Below are 21,520 nucleotides of genomic sequence, written 5' to 3'. Positions count from 1 at the left end.
TCTATAAAAAGTCAATTTAGCAGCTAAATTTTCTCCTTACTTGAAATGAATACAATTAAAATGACTAAATTTTGCTTAGTAAATGACTGATATATTTCATATTCCAAATTTTAAAATATCCTTTTTAAACCTAATTTTATTGTCTTTGAACTCCTTATTAATTTTTTCATAATTTATGATGTCAATTGAATAGACAGATTTGATAAATGTAACATACAGATAACATGCCCATCTGTATTTTTTTTCCATTACAGTTGACATTCATTATTATTTTATATTAGTTTCAGGTGTATAATAGCACAGTGGTTAAACAATTATATAATTTACAATTTGATTCCCCAATAATTCTAGTTCTGACCTGGCACCATACATAGTTATAACAGAAATATTGACTCTATTCCCTGTGCTCGACTTTACATCTGTGACTATCTTATAACTACCAATCTGTACTTCTCAATCCCTTCATTTTTTTCACCCAGTCCCTCAACCCCCCAACCTCTGGCAACCATCAATCTCTGTATCTATGAGTGTGTTTCTGTTTCGTTTTTTGTTTTGTTTTGTTCTTTAGATTCCACATATAAGTGAAATCATAAAGGCGCATCAGTTCTGAAAGGTTTTTTTTCACATTAAATGGTTATCAAATTAATTTTAATAGTAATTTTGGGGGGAAATATTCGTTAAGAGTACAAAAAAGGGGGACTTTGTGTTTTTATAATTTATCATTCTCAAATAAAGAGATCAAATTGAAATAAATACCATAGTATTTTCTTTTTCTTTTTTCAGATTTTATTTGTTGATTTTTTGAGACAGGGGAAAGAAAGCAAGGGAGAAAGAGAAAGAAGAGGGAGAAGTGGGAAGCATCTACTCATAGTAGTTGCTTCCTGTATGTGTCTTGACCAAGCAAGCCCAGGGATTCAAACTGGAGATCTCAGCATTCCAGATTAACACTTTATCCACTGTGCCACCACAACAGGTCAGGTTTAGTATTTTCAAATGTATAAGCATAGTGTATGTACATAGTTTATATCTACAGAAAGAGAACTGATACTAATTTGTCTTGGACACATTTGACTAACGGGTTTCTTCTTAACAATTCTCCGACTGCTAAAAATTGTTCTTTGAAATTGATTTTTAAATTCTAATTGACAACACAGATAATAACTATTAGAATTTTCCTGGTGGTAGGCAACCTCATTTCTTCAAAATAAGATCAGCCAGAATGAATATGTATTTCCACGGTAAAGTTTGTGTCAGAAAAATAACAATATAGGCCCTGGCCAGTTGGCTCAGTGGGAGAGCATCGGCCTGGCGTGTAGAAGTCCCGGGTTTGAATCCCAGCCAGGGCATCTATCTGCTTCTCCACTCTTCCTCTTCTCCTTTCTATCTCTCTCTTCCCCTCCCGCAACCGAGGCTCCACTGGAGCAAAGTTGGCCTGGGCACTGAGGATGGCTCCGTGCCCCCCGCCTCAGGCACTAGAATGAATGATTCCATTGCAATGGAGCAAGAGCCCCAGATGGGCAGAGCATCGCCTCCTAGTGGGCATGCCAGGTGGATCCCGGTCAGGCACATGTAGCAGTCTGTCTCTCTGCCTCCCCGCTTCTTACTTCAGAAAAATACAAAAGAAAAATAATGAAATAAAATTATTATTTTGAATGCATTCAGCTGTTCAATCAAATTCCCTGGTGATAGACTCCTTTAAGAGGCAGAAAAATATTATTCAAAACCAATAATATATAAACAACAGCTTCTTTAATAAAAACCATTTGTTTTCATTACACAGCACTTAATTTTTACTCAAGTGATATAAAGTAATTTGAACTATTATAAGTAATGATTATAAAAATATATCTAAAATATAATTGGGCCCAGATATCCTAAAATTCATAGCAAAATAGCAAATCTTTATAACACTCCATAATTATTTTATATAGGTATTTATTACAGAATATAAACTATAACTATTTTGTAGCTTGTGACATGTTGCCTAATTTTAAAAAAGAAAGAGAACCTCTACCTAAGAGAGCAAATAGATTTTTAAAAGATGGGAGGTTTAACTAAAGTGTTTCACACTTAAAAGTCAGAATACTGATCTCTACAGATTGCTTACAAGCCTGAGAAACTGTTAACCTTCAATGTCAAAACTGTATTTCCCAAACATAACTTTTAAAATCATTAACAAGGTTTCAAGGTGGCCCTGGTCAGTTGGCTCAGTGGCAGAGCGTTGGAAGTCCCAGGTCAATTCCCAGACAGAGCACACAGAAAAAGCAACTATCTGCTTCTCCACCTGTTCCCCTCCCACTACTTTCTCTCTCTCTCTCTCTCTCTCTCTCTCTCTCTCTCTCTCTCTCTCTCTCCCATTCCCACTTCCACAGCCATAGCTTGAATGGTTTGAGCAATTTGGCCTCGGACACTAAGGATGGCACCATGGCCTTGCTCAGGTACTAAAATAGCTCAGCTGCGGAATAACAGAGCAGTGACCCCAGATGGACAGAACATTGCCCAGTAGAGGGCTTTCCATGTGAACCCTGGTTGGGGCACATGCAGGAGTCTGTGTCTCTCTCTCCCTACCTCTCACTTAAGAAAAAATAAATAAAAAATTAAAATTAAAACGTTTCAAGGCCCTGATCAGTGGCTCAGTGGATAGAGTGTCAGCCAGGCCAGGCATATGGATGTTCTTGGTTTTAATTCCTGGTCAGGGCACACAGGAAAAGCAACCATCTGCTTCTTCCCGAATCCTCCTCCCCTTCTCTCCCTCTTGCCCTCCCACAGCTAGTAGCTAGATTGGACTGAGCATGGACCCAGGCACTGAGGATAGCTGGGTTGGTCTGAATGTGTCAGTCTCATGCACTAAAAATAGCTCAGTACTCGAGCATTGGACCTAGATGGGGCTCTTGGTCTGGGCATATGCAGGAGTCTAACTCACTATCTCCCCTCCTCTCACCAAAAAAAGTTTCAAAATACCTTCAGCAAGATGAAGTGCTATCCCCAAAGAATTTTTAAGACAAATGTCACAGTCATCAAACAAGAATAAAAAGTACTTGTTAAGTAAGTAGACTGGTCATTCTCAGTAAATTATTGAAACTATAAATGCACACAAATGATAAAAAAGCCAAATCTCAGATCCTGGATTGAAATTTATAAGAATAATCTAAAACAAATGGGTAATACTGGCTGTCAGTAGAGACTCCAGTAATCATATGCACATTTATACTATTCCAGAAAATCATATATGTGTTCTGAACAAAATCCTCTAAATATGCCTAAGATAGTATGTATAGTGATTACTCATATAATAAAACAGAAAGATCAGGATTAAGATAATTGTCTATTGTACAGTCATTTGACTTCTTAACTCCTTGAACTAACAGAAGGATCTACAGAGTATGAACATTAGAAGCAATTCAACACATTTAATAACCAACTAAATTAAACATGAATTTGTCAATGTCCTTTGCCTTTTCCTGAATGATGATCTCCTTCAAGAAGGCTTTTCCTTCTTCTATCAGGACTAGTGAGGTGTCCTCCAATGTGTTCCCCCAATATCACATACTTATTATCTTCCATACCTTGTTTCTGCTTATCCCCTGTTTTACCAGGAGGTTCCAGGTGTTTCTGGAGGACAGGCACTATGCTCTTCATATTTGTAAGCCAGCCCCCCGTACAATGTCAGGACAGAGGAGGGCCTCAATAAAGTTTAAGTCAACAAATGGTTGAACAAATACCTAAATCAAAAGAAAACTTCTCAGTTTCATGTGGTTCAACTTTGCGTAGTTCTAATTTTGAGTAAACAACCCATCAAATTCAAATCGCAAACTAAGATATTTTTATATGTGCAGATGTACAAGAGTGCTCATGATGTGAACTGTCAAATAACTGTGCTTCCCACACATATATTAGAAAATAACTTAATTAAATTAACCTACTACAAACAGCTTTTTAATATGACTTCAAAGCATGTATTCAAGATCAACTTGGTTTGACAATAAGACATATCTACTTAGCATAAGTACTAGATTTTGTGGGGATTTTTAAAAACGCCTTCATCTAAATCAGGGTTTCTCAAATTCAGCACTAGTGACATTTTGGACCAGATAACTTCTTTGTTGTACGTGGCTATTCGGTACATTTTTGGCATATATTTGGTATATTATTTTGCAATAATCATATGCTTTAAATACTCATGCATACTTCACCAGCAAACATGTATTCATGGTAATATAAAAGGTCTAAAAGACACACTATTTGTATTTAGCTATAAGTTTGACTCACAAATAGACATTTTCTTAACACAGTAGTTTTAGTAAGTACAGTAGTTTTAGACCCAAAATAAGGTTGCTTTATAACATGAGCAGGCACACAGGCTAATCATGTTGATGACTTTCCTACTGATCTCTTTCAAAAATAAGATGTTGCTTTAAATGCCTATATTTAAATATATTTCCATATTATTTAAAGAGGACTATATCTTACAATATCACACATTTAATGTTTAATATTTCATTATAATTGGTTTCTATGTATTCTTTTTTTTTTTTTTTTATTTATTTATTCATTTTAGTGAAGAGGGGCAGAGAGAGAGAGAGAGACAGAGAGACAGAGAGAGACAGACAGAGGGGGGGGGAGGAGCAGGAAGCATCAACTCCCATATGTGCCTTGACCAGGCAAGCCCAGGGTTTTGAACCGGCGACCTCAGCATTTCCAGGTCGACGCTTTATCCACTGCGCCACCACAGGTCAGGCCGGTTTCTATGTATTCTACATATTTAAAACCATTGATTTAAGAAGTCACAGACTCCATCAAATTTTCAAAGAAGACTTTTGGCACAAAATATATTAAGTTTTGTTGCAGAGAACCATGTTTCAATTTCCTAAGGGATATATGTGTGCTTCATATGTCAACATGATATTCCCAGAAACACCACAAGATGGCTTTCTTATTTCAGATTCACAATTGAGATATTCAGAGATGTTTTGTCTCCTCTTACAGTTATTTTATGAGTGATTGTGAAGCTCACCATACTGGACAGGTTATACATGATAAACAGATCCAAATAGCAATACAAAGTAGGCTTTGAAAATGGCATTAATATTGAAACCACAATCCATAGAATATGGGTCCAACTTACAAACTAACCTAACCAGGTAGACTGACTTCTAAAAGTAAAAAAAACAGTATTCATTCACCTTAGGATTTAACTAAAACCTATAAACTCATAATATGCAAATATGCAGGATACACAAAAAAAATTACTCAGCACACAAAGAAACATAAAAACCATAACTCCTGAAGGAAAATAAACAAGCACCAAGTCCAAGAAGATATTGATAATGTAGTTATCAAGGACTTATAATCAGTTATTGCAACCACACCCCAAACCATAAGGGCAAAATCTTTTTAAATTACTAGAAAGATAGAAAGTCCTGGCTAAGAAATTAAAATAATAAAAATCAAAAAGGAAAATTTTGAACTGAAAAATACAATAACAAATAAAATATTCACTGGATTTGCTCAAGAATAGAATGGAGATGTGAAAGAATCAATGAACTTGAAGGTAGGTCATTAGAAATTAACCAATCTGAAAACAATCATAGTTGGAACATTCTCAAGGATAGACCATACGTTGGGTCACAAAAATAGCCTCAACAAATTTAAGAAGATTGAAATCATACCAAGCATAGTCTCTGGACACAGTGCTTTTAAATTAGAAACCAACTGCCAAAAGTAAGTAAAGAAACCCACAAATATGTAGAGATTAAACAAAATACTACTAAAAATGACTGGAACCAAAAAGAAACAAAATGTGAGGTCAAAGGATATATGTTGATGTTTCTCTCGTTCTCTCTCCCCCATCTCTCTTTTTTGAAAATCAATAAACAAATTTGAAAAGTTTTAAAGAAAGAAACAAGAGAAATGCCAAGAAAACAGTCTAACATTATATCTTAAAAAACTAGAAAAAGGACAAAAGTGACCCGAAATCAGCAGAAGAAAGAAAACAATAAAAATCAGAGCAAAATTGAATGAAATAAAGAACAAAGACTATATAAAAAAAACTAATACAACAAAGAGCTGGTTCATTGAAAAGGTTAATAAAATTTACCACCCCCTTGCTAGACTCATTAGGAAAAAAAGAGAAAAAAGTCATATAAACAAAATCAGAAGAGATTTTAAACAAGATCAGAAAGAGAAGTTATCACAAACATCACAGATATACAAAGGATCATACTAGAGTTCTAAGAAATACTATATGCCATCAAATTCAGTAACTTAGATAAAAACGGACAAGTTCCTAGAAATATATAACCTTCCTAGACTGAATCATGAAGAATTGAAAAATCTAAATAGACTGATTAACAATGAGGAAATTAAAACAACCATCAAAAACCACTCAAAAAATAATATTCCGGGACGATATGGCTTCACTAGTGAATTCTACCAAAAAAAAAAAAAAAAAAGATTTGATACTTACCTTTCTCAAATTCTTTCAAATAATTGAAAAAGAAGCAATACTTCTTAATATTTTATGAGGCCAACATAACCCTGATACCAAAACTTGGCAAGGACAACACAAAAAAAGAAAACTATAGACCAATATCTCTGATGAATACTGATGCAGAAATCCTAAACAAAATATTAGCAAATCTGAATACAACAATACATTAAAAAAATAATACATCACAATCAAGTGGGGTTATTCCAGGAGCACAAGGATGACTCAACATATGCAAACCAATCAATGTAATACACCATGTTATCAAAACGAAGGATAAAAATCATATGACCTTATCAACAGATGCATTGTCTGATCTTAGGGGGTAACTCTGATTTCTTGCTATTTGTATTTTCCCAATTCTTTATTCTTCGCCTGCCTGTAACATTTTGTCCTCGGTATATTTCTTATATACAGCATAGTCTGTGCTTTGAGAAACTATATGAAAACAATTTTGTTTATAGTTGAGTTATTGTCATTTATATTCATTGGTATGAACAATATATTTGCTCTCAGTTCTGTCATCTTATTATGTTTTAGTTACCATATGTAACACATAAATATAAGCAAGATTTTGAATAAGTAAAAATTTTAGGCCATGGCCAGTTGCTCAGTCAATTAGAGTGTAGTCCAGAAAATACAAGGTTGCAGGTTTGATCCCCTCAGGGCGCATGCCTGAAGCAACCAATGAACGCACAACTAAGTGGAACAACAAATGAATGCTTCTCTCTTTCTCTCTCTCCCCCCACACCTTCTCCTTCCTCTCTGTATCTCTAAAATCAATCAACAACAAAAAAACAATTTTAATGTCCACAAAAATGGTCATTAATCAGTTGCAATTTCATTTTGGCTGTAAGCACTTATAACTAACATTGTTTGCTAACTAACCAGACCAGCCACTATTAGTAACAACAATAATGTTCTCACAGTTTCAAGATTATTGCTTTAAAAGATACCTCAATTTGGACATGCAGATGGAAAAACAAAAGGGCCAGTACTGCCAAAGCAAACTGCAGCCCCATATGCAACACTAAGACACAGAAAAGGTTACTCTATAATAACTTTCCCAAGTATGTGAATGCACTACTTAAAGAAGTCATAAAGCAGATTTTTTTTAAATCTATGAATTATAATTCATTAATGGATCACAACCAACATTTTTAAAATATTAAAATAAAACAGACACTACTTGAGTGCACTAAACACAGAAAGGGAAAGTATTGTATTATGAAATTTTGTTTTAATTACATAAGTGTACTAGTTTGATAAGGTTGCCATAACAAAGTACCAGACAAGGTGGCTAAAACAAGAGAAATTTGTTTTCTCACAGTTCTGGAGGCCGGCAGTCTGAGATCCAGATGCCAGCAGGGTTACTGACATGCTGAGGCTTCTCTGCACCCCTTAGAGATGCCGGTCTCCCTGTGTCTTCACAGGGTCTTTCCTCACTGTGCATGTCCCATCTCCTCTTCTTATAAAGGCACCAGGCATACAAGAAGAGCACCTAGCCTAACGACCTGATTTTTTAAAAATTAATTTTAATGGTGACATTGATAAATCAGGGTACATACGTTCAGAGAAAACATGTCTAGGTTATTTTGACATTTGATTATGCTGCATTCCCATCACACAAAGTCCAACTGTCTTCCAATACCTTCTAACTGGTTTTCTTTGTGCCCTTCCCCTCCCCCATCCCGTAACCCCCACACTCTTGACCTGATTTTAACTTACCTCTTTAAAGACTTTATCTCCAAAAATGGTTACATTCTGAGATACTGGGAAATAAGACTTCAACATCTGACTTCTGGGAGGACACAACTGAACCCATACAAAGTGTTTCGACATGTATTGTGTATATGTATATGTGTCACAATCAAAAAAGTTTGAGCCCTGGCTGGTTGGCTCAGTGGTAGAGCATCGGCCTGGCGTGCAGGAGTCCCGGGTTCGATTCCCGGCCAGGGCACACAGGAGAGGCGCCCATCTGCTTCTCCACCCCTCCCCCTCTCCTTCCTCTCTGTCTCTCTCTTCCCCTCCCGTAGCCAGGGCTCCATTGGAGCAAGGTTGGCCGGGGCGCTGAGGACGGCTCTATGGCCTCTACCTCAGGCGCTAGAATGGCTCTGGTTGCAATAGAGCAACACTCCAGATGGGCAGAGCATCACTCCCTGGTGGGCATGCTGGGTGGACCCCGGTCGGGCGCATGCGGGAGTCTGTCTGACTGCCTCCCGTTTCCAACTTCAGAAAAATACAAAAAAAAAAGTTTGAAAATATCTTAAAGGACTCCGAATAGACTATTTAAAAGTATTTAACATATTCTAAACCTAGCCCTCATGTAGTGGAGTCTCAGAACTCCTTCAGGATCCAGATCTCAGGTCTTAGCAAGACAGTTTAGAATTTACTCAGAATGCAGTCATGAACATTCATATAGCATGCAAGTACTTTTACTGATGTTCTTCCTCAACCATTACCTGTTATAAAGAAAATGATCCTAGTGTTTTAAGTATAGGGTTTGTTTATTAGAATAAAAGCTCTAAATTATTTCCCCATGTTGTTAGAGAACATGAGTCATTATTATATTGACTTCCCCAACCAGCAGACTAATTAAAGAGAGTTAAGAACCTAGTGTTTCTCCCTTCTCTTCAGATTCAAAGGCCTGAAGTATCTGAAAACAGTTTAGTTGATGGCTAAGTTAGATATCTCTCCAGAACCTGAGGGAAAATACTGGTATTTTAAATCCTCTAAATTCATTTAAGGCAAAAACCCTTCGTTTTAAAGTGTATGGCCCTAGCTCAGGGATATTGCGCCTTTAGTTCCCAACCACCAACATAAACTGAGTCTACTAATAAAGTGAGATGCAATCTCTTTGGGCCTTGTCTTTGGTTTGTAAAACACACATCTGTGAAACACAATAAAGTAAAGCACAGTAAAACAATATATGCCTGTACTACATTACCTAGTCAAGTTAAAAACAGGTAAAAATTAATGTATAAGCCACAAGATATTTAAAATATTGTAAGAATACAAACAACCACACTTTATATTTAGACCCCATGTCTAAGAAAATGTCTTAATCATTTAAAGTTCAAAACATTCCTGAATTAGTACTTGTAACATAACTGATATTCAATTATGGACCCATATACTCTCAACAAAGTTTGTTGAGTTGGCTCAATAACATAAATAATGAGATAATAAATAGACCAAATCAGGCAATCTTGAATCTATAGTAGTTCTCCTTATCTACAGGTTTTACTGTGGTTTTAGTTACCCACTGTCAGCAACAGTCTGAAAATACTAAATGGAAAATTCCAGAAATACACAATTCATAAGTTTTAAATTGCGAGCTGTACTGAGTAGTGTGATGAAATCTCACACAGCCTGTTTTGTCTCATCCAGAACCTAAAAAAATCTCTTTGTCAAGCATTTCCACGCTGTATACACTCCCTGCCTATTAGTCATGTACAGTAAGTCCCCGAGTGCCAAACATCCGACTTACATACAACTTGTTCTTATGAACGGAGTGCCATAAGGGCCACTGGTAATCAACTGCAGTTGGACATCAGTGAAAATGATTTCACACAGTTACTCGACTCCCATGGCAAAAAACTAACCAATGAAGACCTTATGGAACTAGGGCAGCAGATGATAGCATTTAGGGAAGACAACAGGGACCTAGAAACCCCAGGACTAAAAATGTTTTCTACAAAAGAGTTACCTGATGCTTTTCATCTCACTGAAGCAGGAATGGCAAAGTCAGAGGAAGAAGATCCTGTTACAGAGAGGTTCACCAAAGTTTACGGTACAGTTACCGAAGACCTGAGGTGCTACAGGGCCGTTTAAAAAGAAAAGCTCTGTACAAACCTCCCTGTTGCCTACCTCAAGAAACTGACTCCAGCAGCAGAATCCAACCCTGGCTCTAACACCAGTCCCATCCTCTCCAATAAGTCTATCGTCTTCTGCATCATCCAAGATTGTTTAAGGCTGTATTTAAAAATGTTTAAGTATTTCTATGCACAGAAAGGTAAAATAAATACTATGTTAAGACAAACATCTATCTAAGTTGCATTTAATAGGTAAATGTACCTGTTTCAACTTACATAGAAGTTCAACCTAAGAACAAACCTACAGAATCTATCCCGTTTGTAACCCAAGGATTGCCTGTGGTGGCTATCTTGGTTGCCAGACACTTGTTGGAGGATCACAGTGCTTTTATTCAGGTAACCCTTATTTTATTTAATAAGGTAACCCTTATTTCACTTATTGAAGTGCGAGACTAGTGATGCTGGCAATTCAGACATGCCAAAGAGACGCTGTAAGTGCTTTCTTTAAGTGAAAGGGTATATTTGTACAGGAAAAAAAAACCCAAAACATAAAAATAGGGTTCAGTACCATCAATCCTGGAATACATCCCCCATAGATAAGGGGACAACATAACCATACCTGGTCATGTCAGTTTTGAAAACCACTGGAAAACAGTCCAAATATTTGTTTTGTCAGAGTAACTAATTATTTCCAAAATCAAACAGAATAAAAGCTGATTTCAAACCACTGGAACTTTAAATGTCATGTCTTTGCAATGCACTCATTTTTATTCCAATAACTCTAGCTACCCAGGGCAAACCTCTCCATGTCTCTAACAAGCCATGGTGCTTTCCTACTTCCACCCTTTACAAACTTACAGCAGAAAAGAGAAGCAAAAAGCGTTTCTTTACTTTTTCTTCACAAAGACATTCCTTAACATATACCTCGCGTTCTGTAAAAATGTATAAAATATTGCAAAGGTCATGTACTATAAGTCAAGCTCACTTATACGAAACTAAGAGTAAAATGTAAATTTCTCTCCCAGAGAAAAAATATATAGTTTTTACTATAAAATTTATAAATTAGAACACACAATAATGTCATCAAAAATTCAAGAAGAAAGGAGTTAAGAATACTAAAAAATCTTGTAAATATCTGTGAAGAGGCAAAATAGAAATCATTTTACAATGAAAATCTAAGTATACTCACAGCATGAATCTTATTCACCGCTATATCCCCTGCATTCAGAATATTACCTAGTTTATAGCGGGTTCTGAATAAATATTTATTAAATTAAAAAAAGATAAATGAATGAAATTATACATCATTCTATTTTACAAGGAGAGTAACTAAGCTAGTTATAAAAATCTCATAACTGCTAATCAGAAGAAATGGGACTTGGGCTCATTTTTTCTTGACACAAAGTCTTAGAATGTTCATTCCATGACCTCACATTTCCCACACTGGCCCAAAAGTTAGAAGGGCATCAGAACACAAAAATAAATAACCTCAAACTTATTCCTCTCTTGCCTGGTCAGGCGGTGGCACAGTGGATAGAGCATTGGACTGGGATGCAGAGGACCCAGGTTCGAGGCCCCGTGGTTGCCAGCTTGAGCACGGGCACATCTGGTTTGAGCAAGGCTCACCAGCTTGAGCCCAGGGTCGCTGGCTTAAGAAAGGTGTCACTCGGTCTGCTATAGCCCTCAGCTAAGGCACATATGAGAGAGCAATCAATGAACAACTAATGTGCCACAAGGAAGAATTGATGCTTCTCATCTCTCTCCCTTCCTGTCTGTCTGTCCCTATCTGTCCTTCTCTCTGTCTCTGTCAAAAAAAAATAAACAACCTATTCCTTTCTTTAATATTTTTTGTATTCCATATCACCAGTCTCAGTACTCAAATCCAGCTCATATTTCTACTCATTAGAATACAACATCATTTTGTTTTTCTGCTATCTTATACTACCACTGTCATTTCAACTGCAGCAAAGCAATAGACAGGTTTGGAGGCATATGGCTGTACATGTGTATTCCAATGGCCTTCACATCAGTGGGAGTCTAAGTTAAATAATGTATCAGTTTCACCTGACTAGGTGGTGGCACAGTGGATCGAGTGTCGACCTGGGACACTGAGGTACCACATTCAAACCCCTGAGATCGCCAGCTTGAGTGCAGGCTCATCTGGCTTGAACACAGGATCATTGATATAATCCTATAGTTGCTGGCTTGATTGAGCCCAAAGGTCACTGGTGAGCAAGGGTTCACTGGCTCGGCTTGAGCCCCCTGGTCAAGGCATGTATGAGAGGCAATCGATGAACAACTAAAGTGACACAACTATTACGAGTTGATGCTTCTCATCTCTCTCCCTTCCTGTCTCTCTCTTCCAAATAATAATAATATTAGTTTCTCAGATTGCTAACTCCAGAGAACTGTGGTGAGTAAAAATGTCTGATTCATTCTTGTATAGTTTACATTGGAAAAAAAGAGGTTTGGCACTGGCCAATTGACCCAGTGGTAGAGCACAGGGCCCAGCATGTGGATGTTCTGGGTTCAATTCCAGGTCAGAGCACACAGGAGAAGCAACCATCTCCTTCTCTATCTCTCCCCCTTCTTTTTCCCTCTCTTGCCCTCCCTCAGCCATGCTCAATTAGTTCCAGTGAGCTGGCCCCAGCTGCATGGCACCATGGAGCCTCCACCTCAGCTGTTAAAAATAGTTTGGATGCCAAGCAACAGCCCTAGATGGACAGAGCATCACAGGGTAGAGTGCTTGCCATAGATCCAGTTGGGGTGCATGTGAGAGTCTGTTTCTCTGTCACCCTTCCTCTCACTTAAAAAAGAAAAAAAGAGAGGTTAAATGTACCTTTCTTTCATAGTCAGGAGAATTGTTTCTCTCTTCTTTCTCTACAATACATCTGCTAGGTCTTGACATGCTAGGATACAAACACTTACAAAAGCACTTGCCCAGAAGCTAAGTTTTTAGATTAAAGTTAATAATGCTGACCAAAAGTGACTTTGAGAAAACACTATCACTACTTAAACTGAATCAAACTGACTAAAATACTGAAGAGTGATGTCTCTGGAAGGTTTACTTGAAAGTCATGTTATTATTTAATCTTAAAGATATGAAAACCATGTGAGCAAAAGTTAATTGTGATAGAACTTCTATCATTAGAGAAATTAAGCAAACTAATAAACTGAGAAATAAAAATAATTGTGATTATTTTTATTGCATATAGAATCTTTAGTGATTTGTGAAACATTGCTATTAGTCACATGAAAATTCCTGAGAATAAAATCTGAGATACATACATCTAAATGAGACGGTAGCCTTAAAAGCCATAAACATTAAAAATTAAACTAGATTAGATAAGCACATATAATTTAACAGAGGCAAAGATAAACACCCCAAATGCTATGAGGATATCCTATCTGGAATGATATATATTTGAGTATAAGCAAATACTAAGAATCATAAATGAATTATTACCAAAGAAGAAAGATCCTATTTGTCTTAGAGTTTTTTTCTTTTTTCTTTTTAATTCAGGTGACATTTCCTGTTAACCTTGATTTTACCAACACTAAGCACCTCCCTAAAGTTATCTAGCAAGGAATTAAAATTTCATCAGATGGTTAGGCTTAAACTAAATTTCAACTTTTCTGACTATATTCCATTACATAACATGATGGTATACAGAATCAGTTAAGCTTAGACTTCAATGTGAATTTACTTTCAAAAAATTACATCAAAGAGGATAATGTCCAAACTACCACATTAAAAGCTACCTGCTGTAAAAGCTGAGTACTATTTGGAAGACAAAAAGAAATAAAAACATGGCTGCTCATTCATTTATTAAATAAACATTTATTTAATATTCACTGAGCAAAATTCTGTACTATTATGATTCCTGTCCTATGAAAGTCAAAATAAGAAAAATTCAAAGTAGTAAATAGAAAATGATGCCATACAACTGTATACATTAAAACAAACAAGCAAACAATGCAGAGGTATTAAGTAATGATAATAGGACTAACAGAAGTAGGAAAGTCTCCCCTAGAGAGATTATTGTTAAATAAGCTAATGACATTTTATTTGTAGAAATTACAGACAGACAAAAAGTAAACTATTAAGTAAGAGTTTCAGCAAATATATTTTAAGTGGAAGGCTGAGTTGTGGGAACTAATGAGATAAATTTAGAGAAGATGGTAAACCTAATTGACAGATTTATTTTACATTCAACATAATAAAAAATAACATACTATAAATACTTGGATAACAGAAGAGTAACATAAATAAAATGCTAATTGATTTTGGCATTTTTTTCCTACCTAGATGCAGGACAGACCACAATACTAAAAATAAAACTTGCAGTTACTCAAAAGGTAAGGTGATGAAGATCTGTATGAATATGGCTGAAAAAGTCTTTGTATAGCTAGGTGATAGGCTGGGGTGTTACAGGACAGTAAGCAATAGTAGTGTCTTTTTGGAGCCAAGGTTATCATAAAAACCAATAAAAATTCCTGGGCTCATTGAAATTTTAAAGGCCCAGTAGTATTTAATGCAGGGTAGATCAAGAAGGTACAAGAGCTATGGTTTCAATAGTATATGTAAGTACATTGTTATATACTTTCATTCCACAACACTGAATAAGAAGAATAAAGTTTACTCTGTTAACCTTTCCAAAGTTAGTGCACTGGTTTTTAAATCCAATTTAATACTATTTAATTTTTTTTTTCTACAGTTGGAAACGGGAAGGCAGTCAGACAGACTCCCGCATGCACCTGATCAGAATCCACCCGGCATACCCACCAGGGGGCGATGCTCTCTGCCCATCTGGGGTGTTGCTCTGTGCAACCAGGGCCATTCTAGTGCCTGAGGCAGAGGCCATGGAGCCATCCTCAGTGCCCGGGCCAACTTTGCTCCAATGGAGCCTTGGCTGCAGGAGGGGAAGAGAAAGACAGAGAGGAAGAAGAGGGGGAGGGGTGGAGAAGCAGATAGGTGCTTCTCCTGTGTGCCCTGGCCGGGAATCGAACCCGGGACTCCTGCACGCCAGGCCGACGCTCTACCACTGAGCCAACTGGCCAGGGCAAAATCCAATTTCATACTATTTAGACAATAAAGTTCAATTACAAATTCAAAAATATGTTCTTAACATATCAAAGCTGCACCTTTCTACTGTTGGTGGAAAATCTCTATGATATAATTATTCTTAAGTAGAAATTGATCCTTATCAATGAACAGAAATCAAAGGGTTTAATACCATAAATTTTTGATGTAAACAGTAATGGCGTAATTACTCTTGCTCAGCAATTGTGCGTTCCATCTACCCATTCAAAACACACAATCTTGCCCCTGACTTGAGGACTTCAAGCAGGTTATACCACTCATTGGTCCTTTTTAAGTGGTGATCGATTATTTGGTCATAGACAGAAGGCAGCTAGCTACACATGGCAGTCACAGATTGTTTCATCACATCAAATGTTACCTTTGTTCAACAAAAAATACACCCGAACCTGTGGAATAATAAAGGGGGGGGGGAATCACACTAGCAATTAAATCTATTTTGAAGAAAAAAATAAGTATTTAAAATTTCATAATGCTAATGACCACAAATTCTAAATAATCATAGATTTGTAAAAGCTGCCTATCACCACAAAAATGAAAAAGAACTCACACTAACTGTAATTTATTAAATAAAAGAAATCCCAAGCCATTAAAAATGATCAAAAAAATCACCAGCAGAGAATTGCTATCAGGATGGCAGAATAGCTAAACATTGTGCTCACTTCCTCCTAAAACATTAAGATCACAACTAAATTATAGAACAATCACCTTTGAGAACCACCTGAAAACTAGCTGAACATAACTCCTATATATAAGACTATAAAGAAGACACATGGAGACTGGTAGGTGGGGCAGAAGGGTGAAACAGACTGGTCCCACACCCACCTGTGGTTGTTAAGAATTGGGAGAGATATCTTAGCTGCAAAGGTCCCCATTGAGAAGCAAGGGGTTCCAGCCCCATACAGGGTCCCCATCCTTGAGCACCAGTCCTGGGAAGAGGAGTCCCCACAGGAGCTAGCTGTGAAAATCAACAGGGACTCAGTAAGGGTAATAGGGGGGCTGCTATAGACCCAGATGTCCTCTAAAAGGACCCAAGCTTGGACTCACTTGCTCACAAACACTTGCCCTAAGCTCTAGCTACAGGATAGCAGCTTGACAACCACCAGGGAAATATGGGGAACAGAACTGTCTGACTTCAGGATGAGGGCTGGAGGGGCAACTCTCTGGGGACTAAGCAGCTAGCAGGCTCCACTGTTCCTTTGTTCAGCTCTCCCCACACATAGCTGGCACGGGCAGGTGAGCACCAAATATGAGTCTCCATTAACCTCCCAACACCTCTCTCACCCACCCAAGTGATTTTCTAAGACCCCCACCCACCCAAGCCAAATACCAAAGGAATCTCTTTCAAGTGACTGTTCCTCATAAGCTGCAAGGCTTGGCCCACTCTGTGGACTTTCCTAAAATCTCTCGAAGATCCCAAAACCCTAAACAAGTAGAAGCTGGCCTCCATGTACCCTGTATCTCTTGCTAAGCAGACCTAAGCCCGGCACTAGTGGAAGTAGGCTTTGGTTTGCAGCACAGCCTCTCACAGGCACCTCCAAGCCCAACACAGACAGTTACCAACCACAGACCATTCTGTATCTCTTACCAAGTGGCCCTAGGCTGGTCAAAGGCAGTGGCTGACCTGGGCCTGCACTGGAGCCCATCCCAAAAGGCCCTTGAACCAACACACCCCGTGGCTGGCTTAAGATCTCACCAGAGCACCACCCAATTAGCACCACAAATGACACACCCAAAGGGCGGACTGGACAGACATCAGAGTCCACTAAAGTGAGTCCCACTCCATGGGGTCAGCCACCACAAAACAGCTTATCCACTGTACTCATGGCAAGTCCTCACAGCTAGGCAATCTCAGGGTCAACCCCACTGGTGTGCTCAACTACAACAGGAGGGCATGCACAACCACACAAGGGACACCACCGAAGCCCCCAGCTCAAATGTCCAGGAAGTCTGCAGCACTGGGTCCCACAGGACAACTACTCTATAAGGCCACCCTCCCAAGACTGAGAGACATGGAGATCTACCTAATATGTGGAAACAAACACAGGGAAGCTGCCAAAATGAAGAAACAAAGAAACATGCCCCAAATGAAAGAACAGAACAAAACTCCAGAAAAACAAACTAAACAAAAGAAGACAAGCAATTTACCAGATGCAGAGTTCAAAACACTGGTTGTAAGGATGTTAAATTAATGAAGGGGAAAATGAGATGAACTGACAAAGAAAGAGAAATCATAAAACAGAACCACTCATAAATGAAGAACACAATAACTGAAATAAAGAACACACTACATGGACTCAATTTCAGATTAGAGAAAGTAGAGAATTAAATCAGCAATTGGGAAGACAAGGTAGCAGAAAATATCCAATTGGAATAGCAAAAACTAAAAAAAATATGTAAAAATATGACTGGTTTAAGAAACCTCTGCGACAACCTCAAATGCAACAACATTCATATCACAAAGGTATTAGCAGGGGAGGGGAGAGAGCAAGGGATTGAAAACCTATTTGAAGAAATAATGACAGAAAACTTACCAGCCCTGGTGAAGGAAACAGACATACAAGTCCAGGAAGCATAGAGAATCCAAAACAAGATGAACCCAAAGAGGCCCACACCAACACACATCATAATTAAAATGCCAAAGGTTAAAGACAAAGAGAGAATCTTAAAAGCAACAAGAAAAAAGCAGTTAGTTACCTACAAAAAAGTTCTCAAAAGTCTGTCAGCTGATTTCTCAACACAAATTTTGCAGACCACAAGGGATTGACAAGAAATATTTAAAGTGATAAAAAGCAAGGATTTATAAACAAGATTACTCAACCTAGCAAGGCTATCATTTAGAATCAAAGGATAAATAAAGAGATTCCCAGAGAAGAAAGAGCTAAGTTCATCACCAACAAGCCAGTATTACAAAAAATGTTAAAGGGTCTTCTTTAAGAAGAAAAAAATGATTAAAAATATGAATAAGCCTGACCAGGCGGTGGATCAGTGGATAGAGCATTGGACTGGGATGCCGAGAACCCAGGTTCGAGACCCCGAGGTTGCCAGCTTGAGCGCGGGCTCATCTGGCTTGAGCAAAAAAAAAAAAATGCTCACCAGCTTAGACCCAAGGTCGCTGGCTCAAGCAAGGGATTACTCGGTCTGCTGAAGGCCTGCAGTCAAGGCACATAAGAGAAAGCAATCAATGAACAACTAAGGTGTCGCAACGAAAAACTAATGATTGATGCTTCTCATCTCTTTCTCCGTTCCTGCCTGTCCCTATCTATCACTCTCTCTGACTCTCTCTCTGTCCCTGTAAAATAAAAAAATAGCCCTGGCCGGTTGGCTCAGTGGTAGAGCGTCAGCCTGGCGTGCGGAAGTCCCAGGTTCGATTCCAGCCAGGGCACACAGGAGAAGCGCCCATCTGCTTCTCCACCCTTCCCCATCTCCTTCCTCTCTGTCTCTCTCTTCCCCTCCCGTAGCTGAGGCTCCACTGGAGCAAAAGATGGCCCGGGCGCTGGGGATGGCTCCTTGGCCTCTGCCCCAGGCGCTAGAGTGGCTCTGGTCGCAACAGAGCAACGCCCCAGATGGGCAGAGCATCGCCCCCTGGTGGGCGTGCCGGGTGGATCCCGGTCGGGCACATGCGGGAGTCTGTCTGACTGCCTCCCCATTTTCAGCTTAAAAAAAAATACAAAAAGAAAAAAAAAGAAAAAAATATATGAATAATAAAATAACATAACTCTATATGTACCAATAATTATCATACTTTAAATGTAAATGGACTAAATGCTCCAATCAAAAGACTTATGGTGGCAGAATGGAGAAAAAAACAAGACCCATATACATGCTGCCTACAAGAGACCACACCTCAGAGTGAAAGACACAGAGACTGAAATTAAAGGAATGGAAAAAGATATTTCATGCAAAAATAAATGAAAATAAAAAAAGCGTGGGTAGCAATACTTATATCAGATGAAAAGGACTTTAAAACAAAGGCTAAACAAAAGACAAAAAAGGACATTTCATATATAATAGCCAAGATATGGAATCAATCTAAGTGTCTATCAATAGATGATTGGATAAAGAAGATATGGTATGTATATACAATGGAATATTACTCAGCTATAAAAAAGAATAAAATTTTACCATTTGTGCTAGCATGGATGGACCTCAAGTTTATTATGCTAAGTAAAATAACTCAGCCAGAGAAAGACAAATACCATATAATTTCACTTATATGTAGAATCTAAGAAACAAAATAAACAGTCCAAACAGAAACAAACTCAGATACAGAGAAGAAACTGATGGTTTACAGATGGGAGGGATTTTGGGAAGGTCAGGTGAATGAACAAGGTGAAGGGATTAAGAAATACAAATTGGCAATTGCAAAACAATCATGGCGGTATAAAGTACAGCATAGGGAATACCGTCAATAATATTATAATAACTATGTATGGCGCCACGTGTATACTAGACTTATTAAGGGAGATCACTTTCTAAGTTATTTAAATGCCTGATCACTAGGTTATACACCTGAAACTAATATAGAATGCCACCTATAATTGAAAATATATATTTACATATTCATAAATAAACAAACAAAAGTCACCTGCAACATGGTTGGAGGGTGGGGGTGGTAAGGTTCAATTCTTAACGAAAAAGAAACAACCAAAATCACTAAACAAATCTCTGTACTGACTGATGCATTTTCCATGTACTAAATAAAAAGGAAATGTCAAAAACATACACATATACAAAAGGAACAATCCTGGCTATAAAATAAGTGTGACTGCTTAGTATCTAGATAAGCAAAATTATAAATTCTGAGGTGTTTTTCATCTGAGAGGTCTTAGGAGTTTATACTACATTACCTGTGAAGAAAAATAAAATGCTACCAGTATCTGCAAAAGGGACTCTAAACAGAGTGCACACGGAATTCCTCTTTTAATTAAAAAAAAAAATCTTAATTTCTAGAAGGCCAGATTCAGCAAGTAGAAATGCCTTTATCCACAGTTCCACGTCTAGGGCCCGGCTTTTTTATCAGGCCACCCAGTGTGCAAGGCAGAAACCACCGACCACGCATTCCCAGATTTGTAACTGTGTCACTGCAGAAACCAAAAGGCCTTGACTTCCAGGTGGCTGATCCACGGCTGGACCAGTAGGGCCACTTCTCTCCTGGCAGCCTCCAAGCATCGCCACGACGAGTCAAACCAGTAAGTGGAGGGTGGCAGGCACCAGCAGGCTGACCTACCTGCCTACCTGCTTGCTTGCTACCTCCACAAAAACTCCATGCGCGCACACCTTTTCTAATAACACTTTCCTCAGCTTGGCTGTTGCTTGGGAGAAGAGAAGCCACAAGTATTACAAACAAGTTACATCTTCTCTTGTCCCAAAGTGGGATGCCGAGCTGCGTAGGCACCAGCACCACCCCCGCATCACACGTGTGGGCACAGACCCGGGTGGGTGGTCCCGTTCATTCCGCCGGCACCGAGGGCACCCGACGGCCTCGGCCGGGCCAGTCAGCGGGCACGGGCCAGGAGGCGAGGCGGAGGGGCGACTCCCCGTTGAGGGCACTGGCAGGAGGTGCTCCGAACCGCGGGGCTGCCAGGTGGGCGGGCGGGCTTACCTTGTTGAGATGGGGGTTCCGCATCACTGTGCAGCCGCGCTGGTGGGTGTGGCGGCGGCGGGGCGCGGCGGGCTCCATGGCGGCCGAGCGGGCAGCCGGGCGGGCGGCGGGGTCGGGCCGGAGCGAGGGGCACGCGCGCTGCAAGCGGTGGGTGCTGCTGGAAGGCCGGCGCGGACTGGGGCGGCGGCGGCGTAGGGGAAGGGGAAGGGCCCGGGGCCGGTGGTAGGCGTGGGTGGCGAGAGGGGGTGGACGCGCCGGGAGGAGTCGGCGTGCAGCCGGTGTCCCCAGCAGAACAGCCTGAGAATCGCTGAGTCATGTCAGGAGATCGTCCCAGCTGGCAAGGGAACCAGAGCGAGACAGAGGCCAGGATGGCGCTGCGGGTGCCCGGGTGCCCGAGGGAGGGGAGTCGCTCCCCTGCCCTTGTAGTCCCCCCCCCCCCCCAGCACCATCACGCTTATAATACAGCTGTACTACCCATCTCCGCGTGGGACGTGCGTGTCGAAGTGTTGTGC

General features: G+C 39.2%; 1 protein-coding gene across 1 annotated transcript in view; it reads right to left on the bottom strand.

The window, feature by feature from the left end:
* The window catches only part of ME1 (malic enzyme 1), a 197,732-nt gene extending 176,212 nt beyond the window's left edge, over window positions 1–21,520 (bottom strand). Inside the window, exon 1 of the mRNA XM_066358939.1 lies at window positions 21,009–21,520. Within this exon, the coding sequence (XP_066215036.1) occupies window positions 21,009–21,086 (78 nt within the window). The 5' untranslated portion in view covers window positions 21,087–21,520. The remainder of the gene's footprint in view (window positions 1–21,008) is intronic.

The sequence above is a fragment of the Saccopteryx leptura genome, chromosome 1 (genome assembly GCF_036850995.1).
Source record: "Saccopteryx leptura isolate mSacLep1 chromosome 1, mSacLep1_pri_phased_curated, whole genome shotgun sequence".
Taxonomy (NCBI): Eukaryota; Metazoa; Chordata; class Mammalia; order Chiroptera; family Emballonuridae; genus Saccopteryx; species Saccopteryx leptura.
This window is presented reverse-complemented; position numbering and strand designations above follow the sequence as displayed.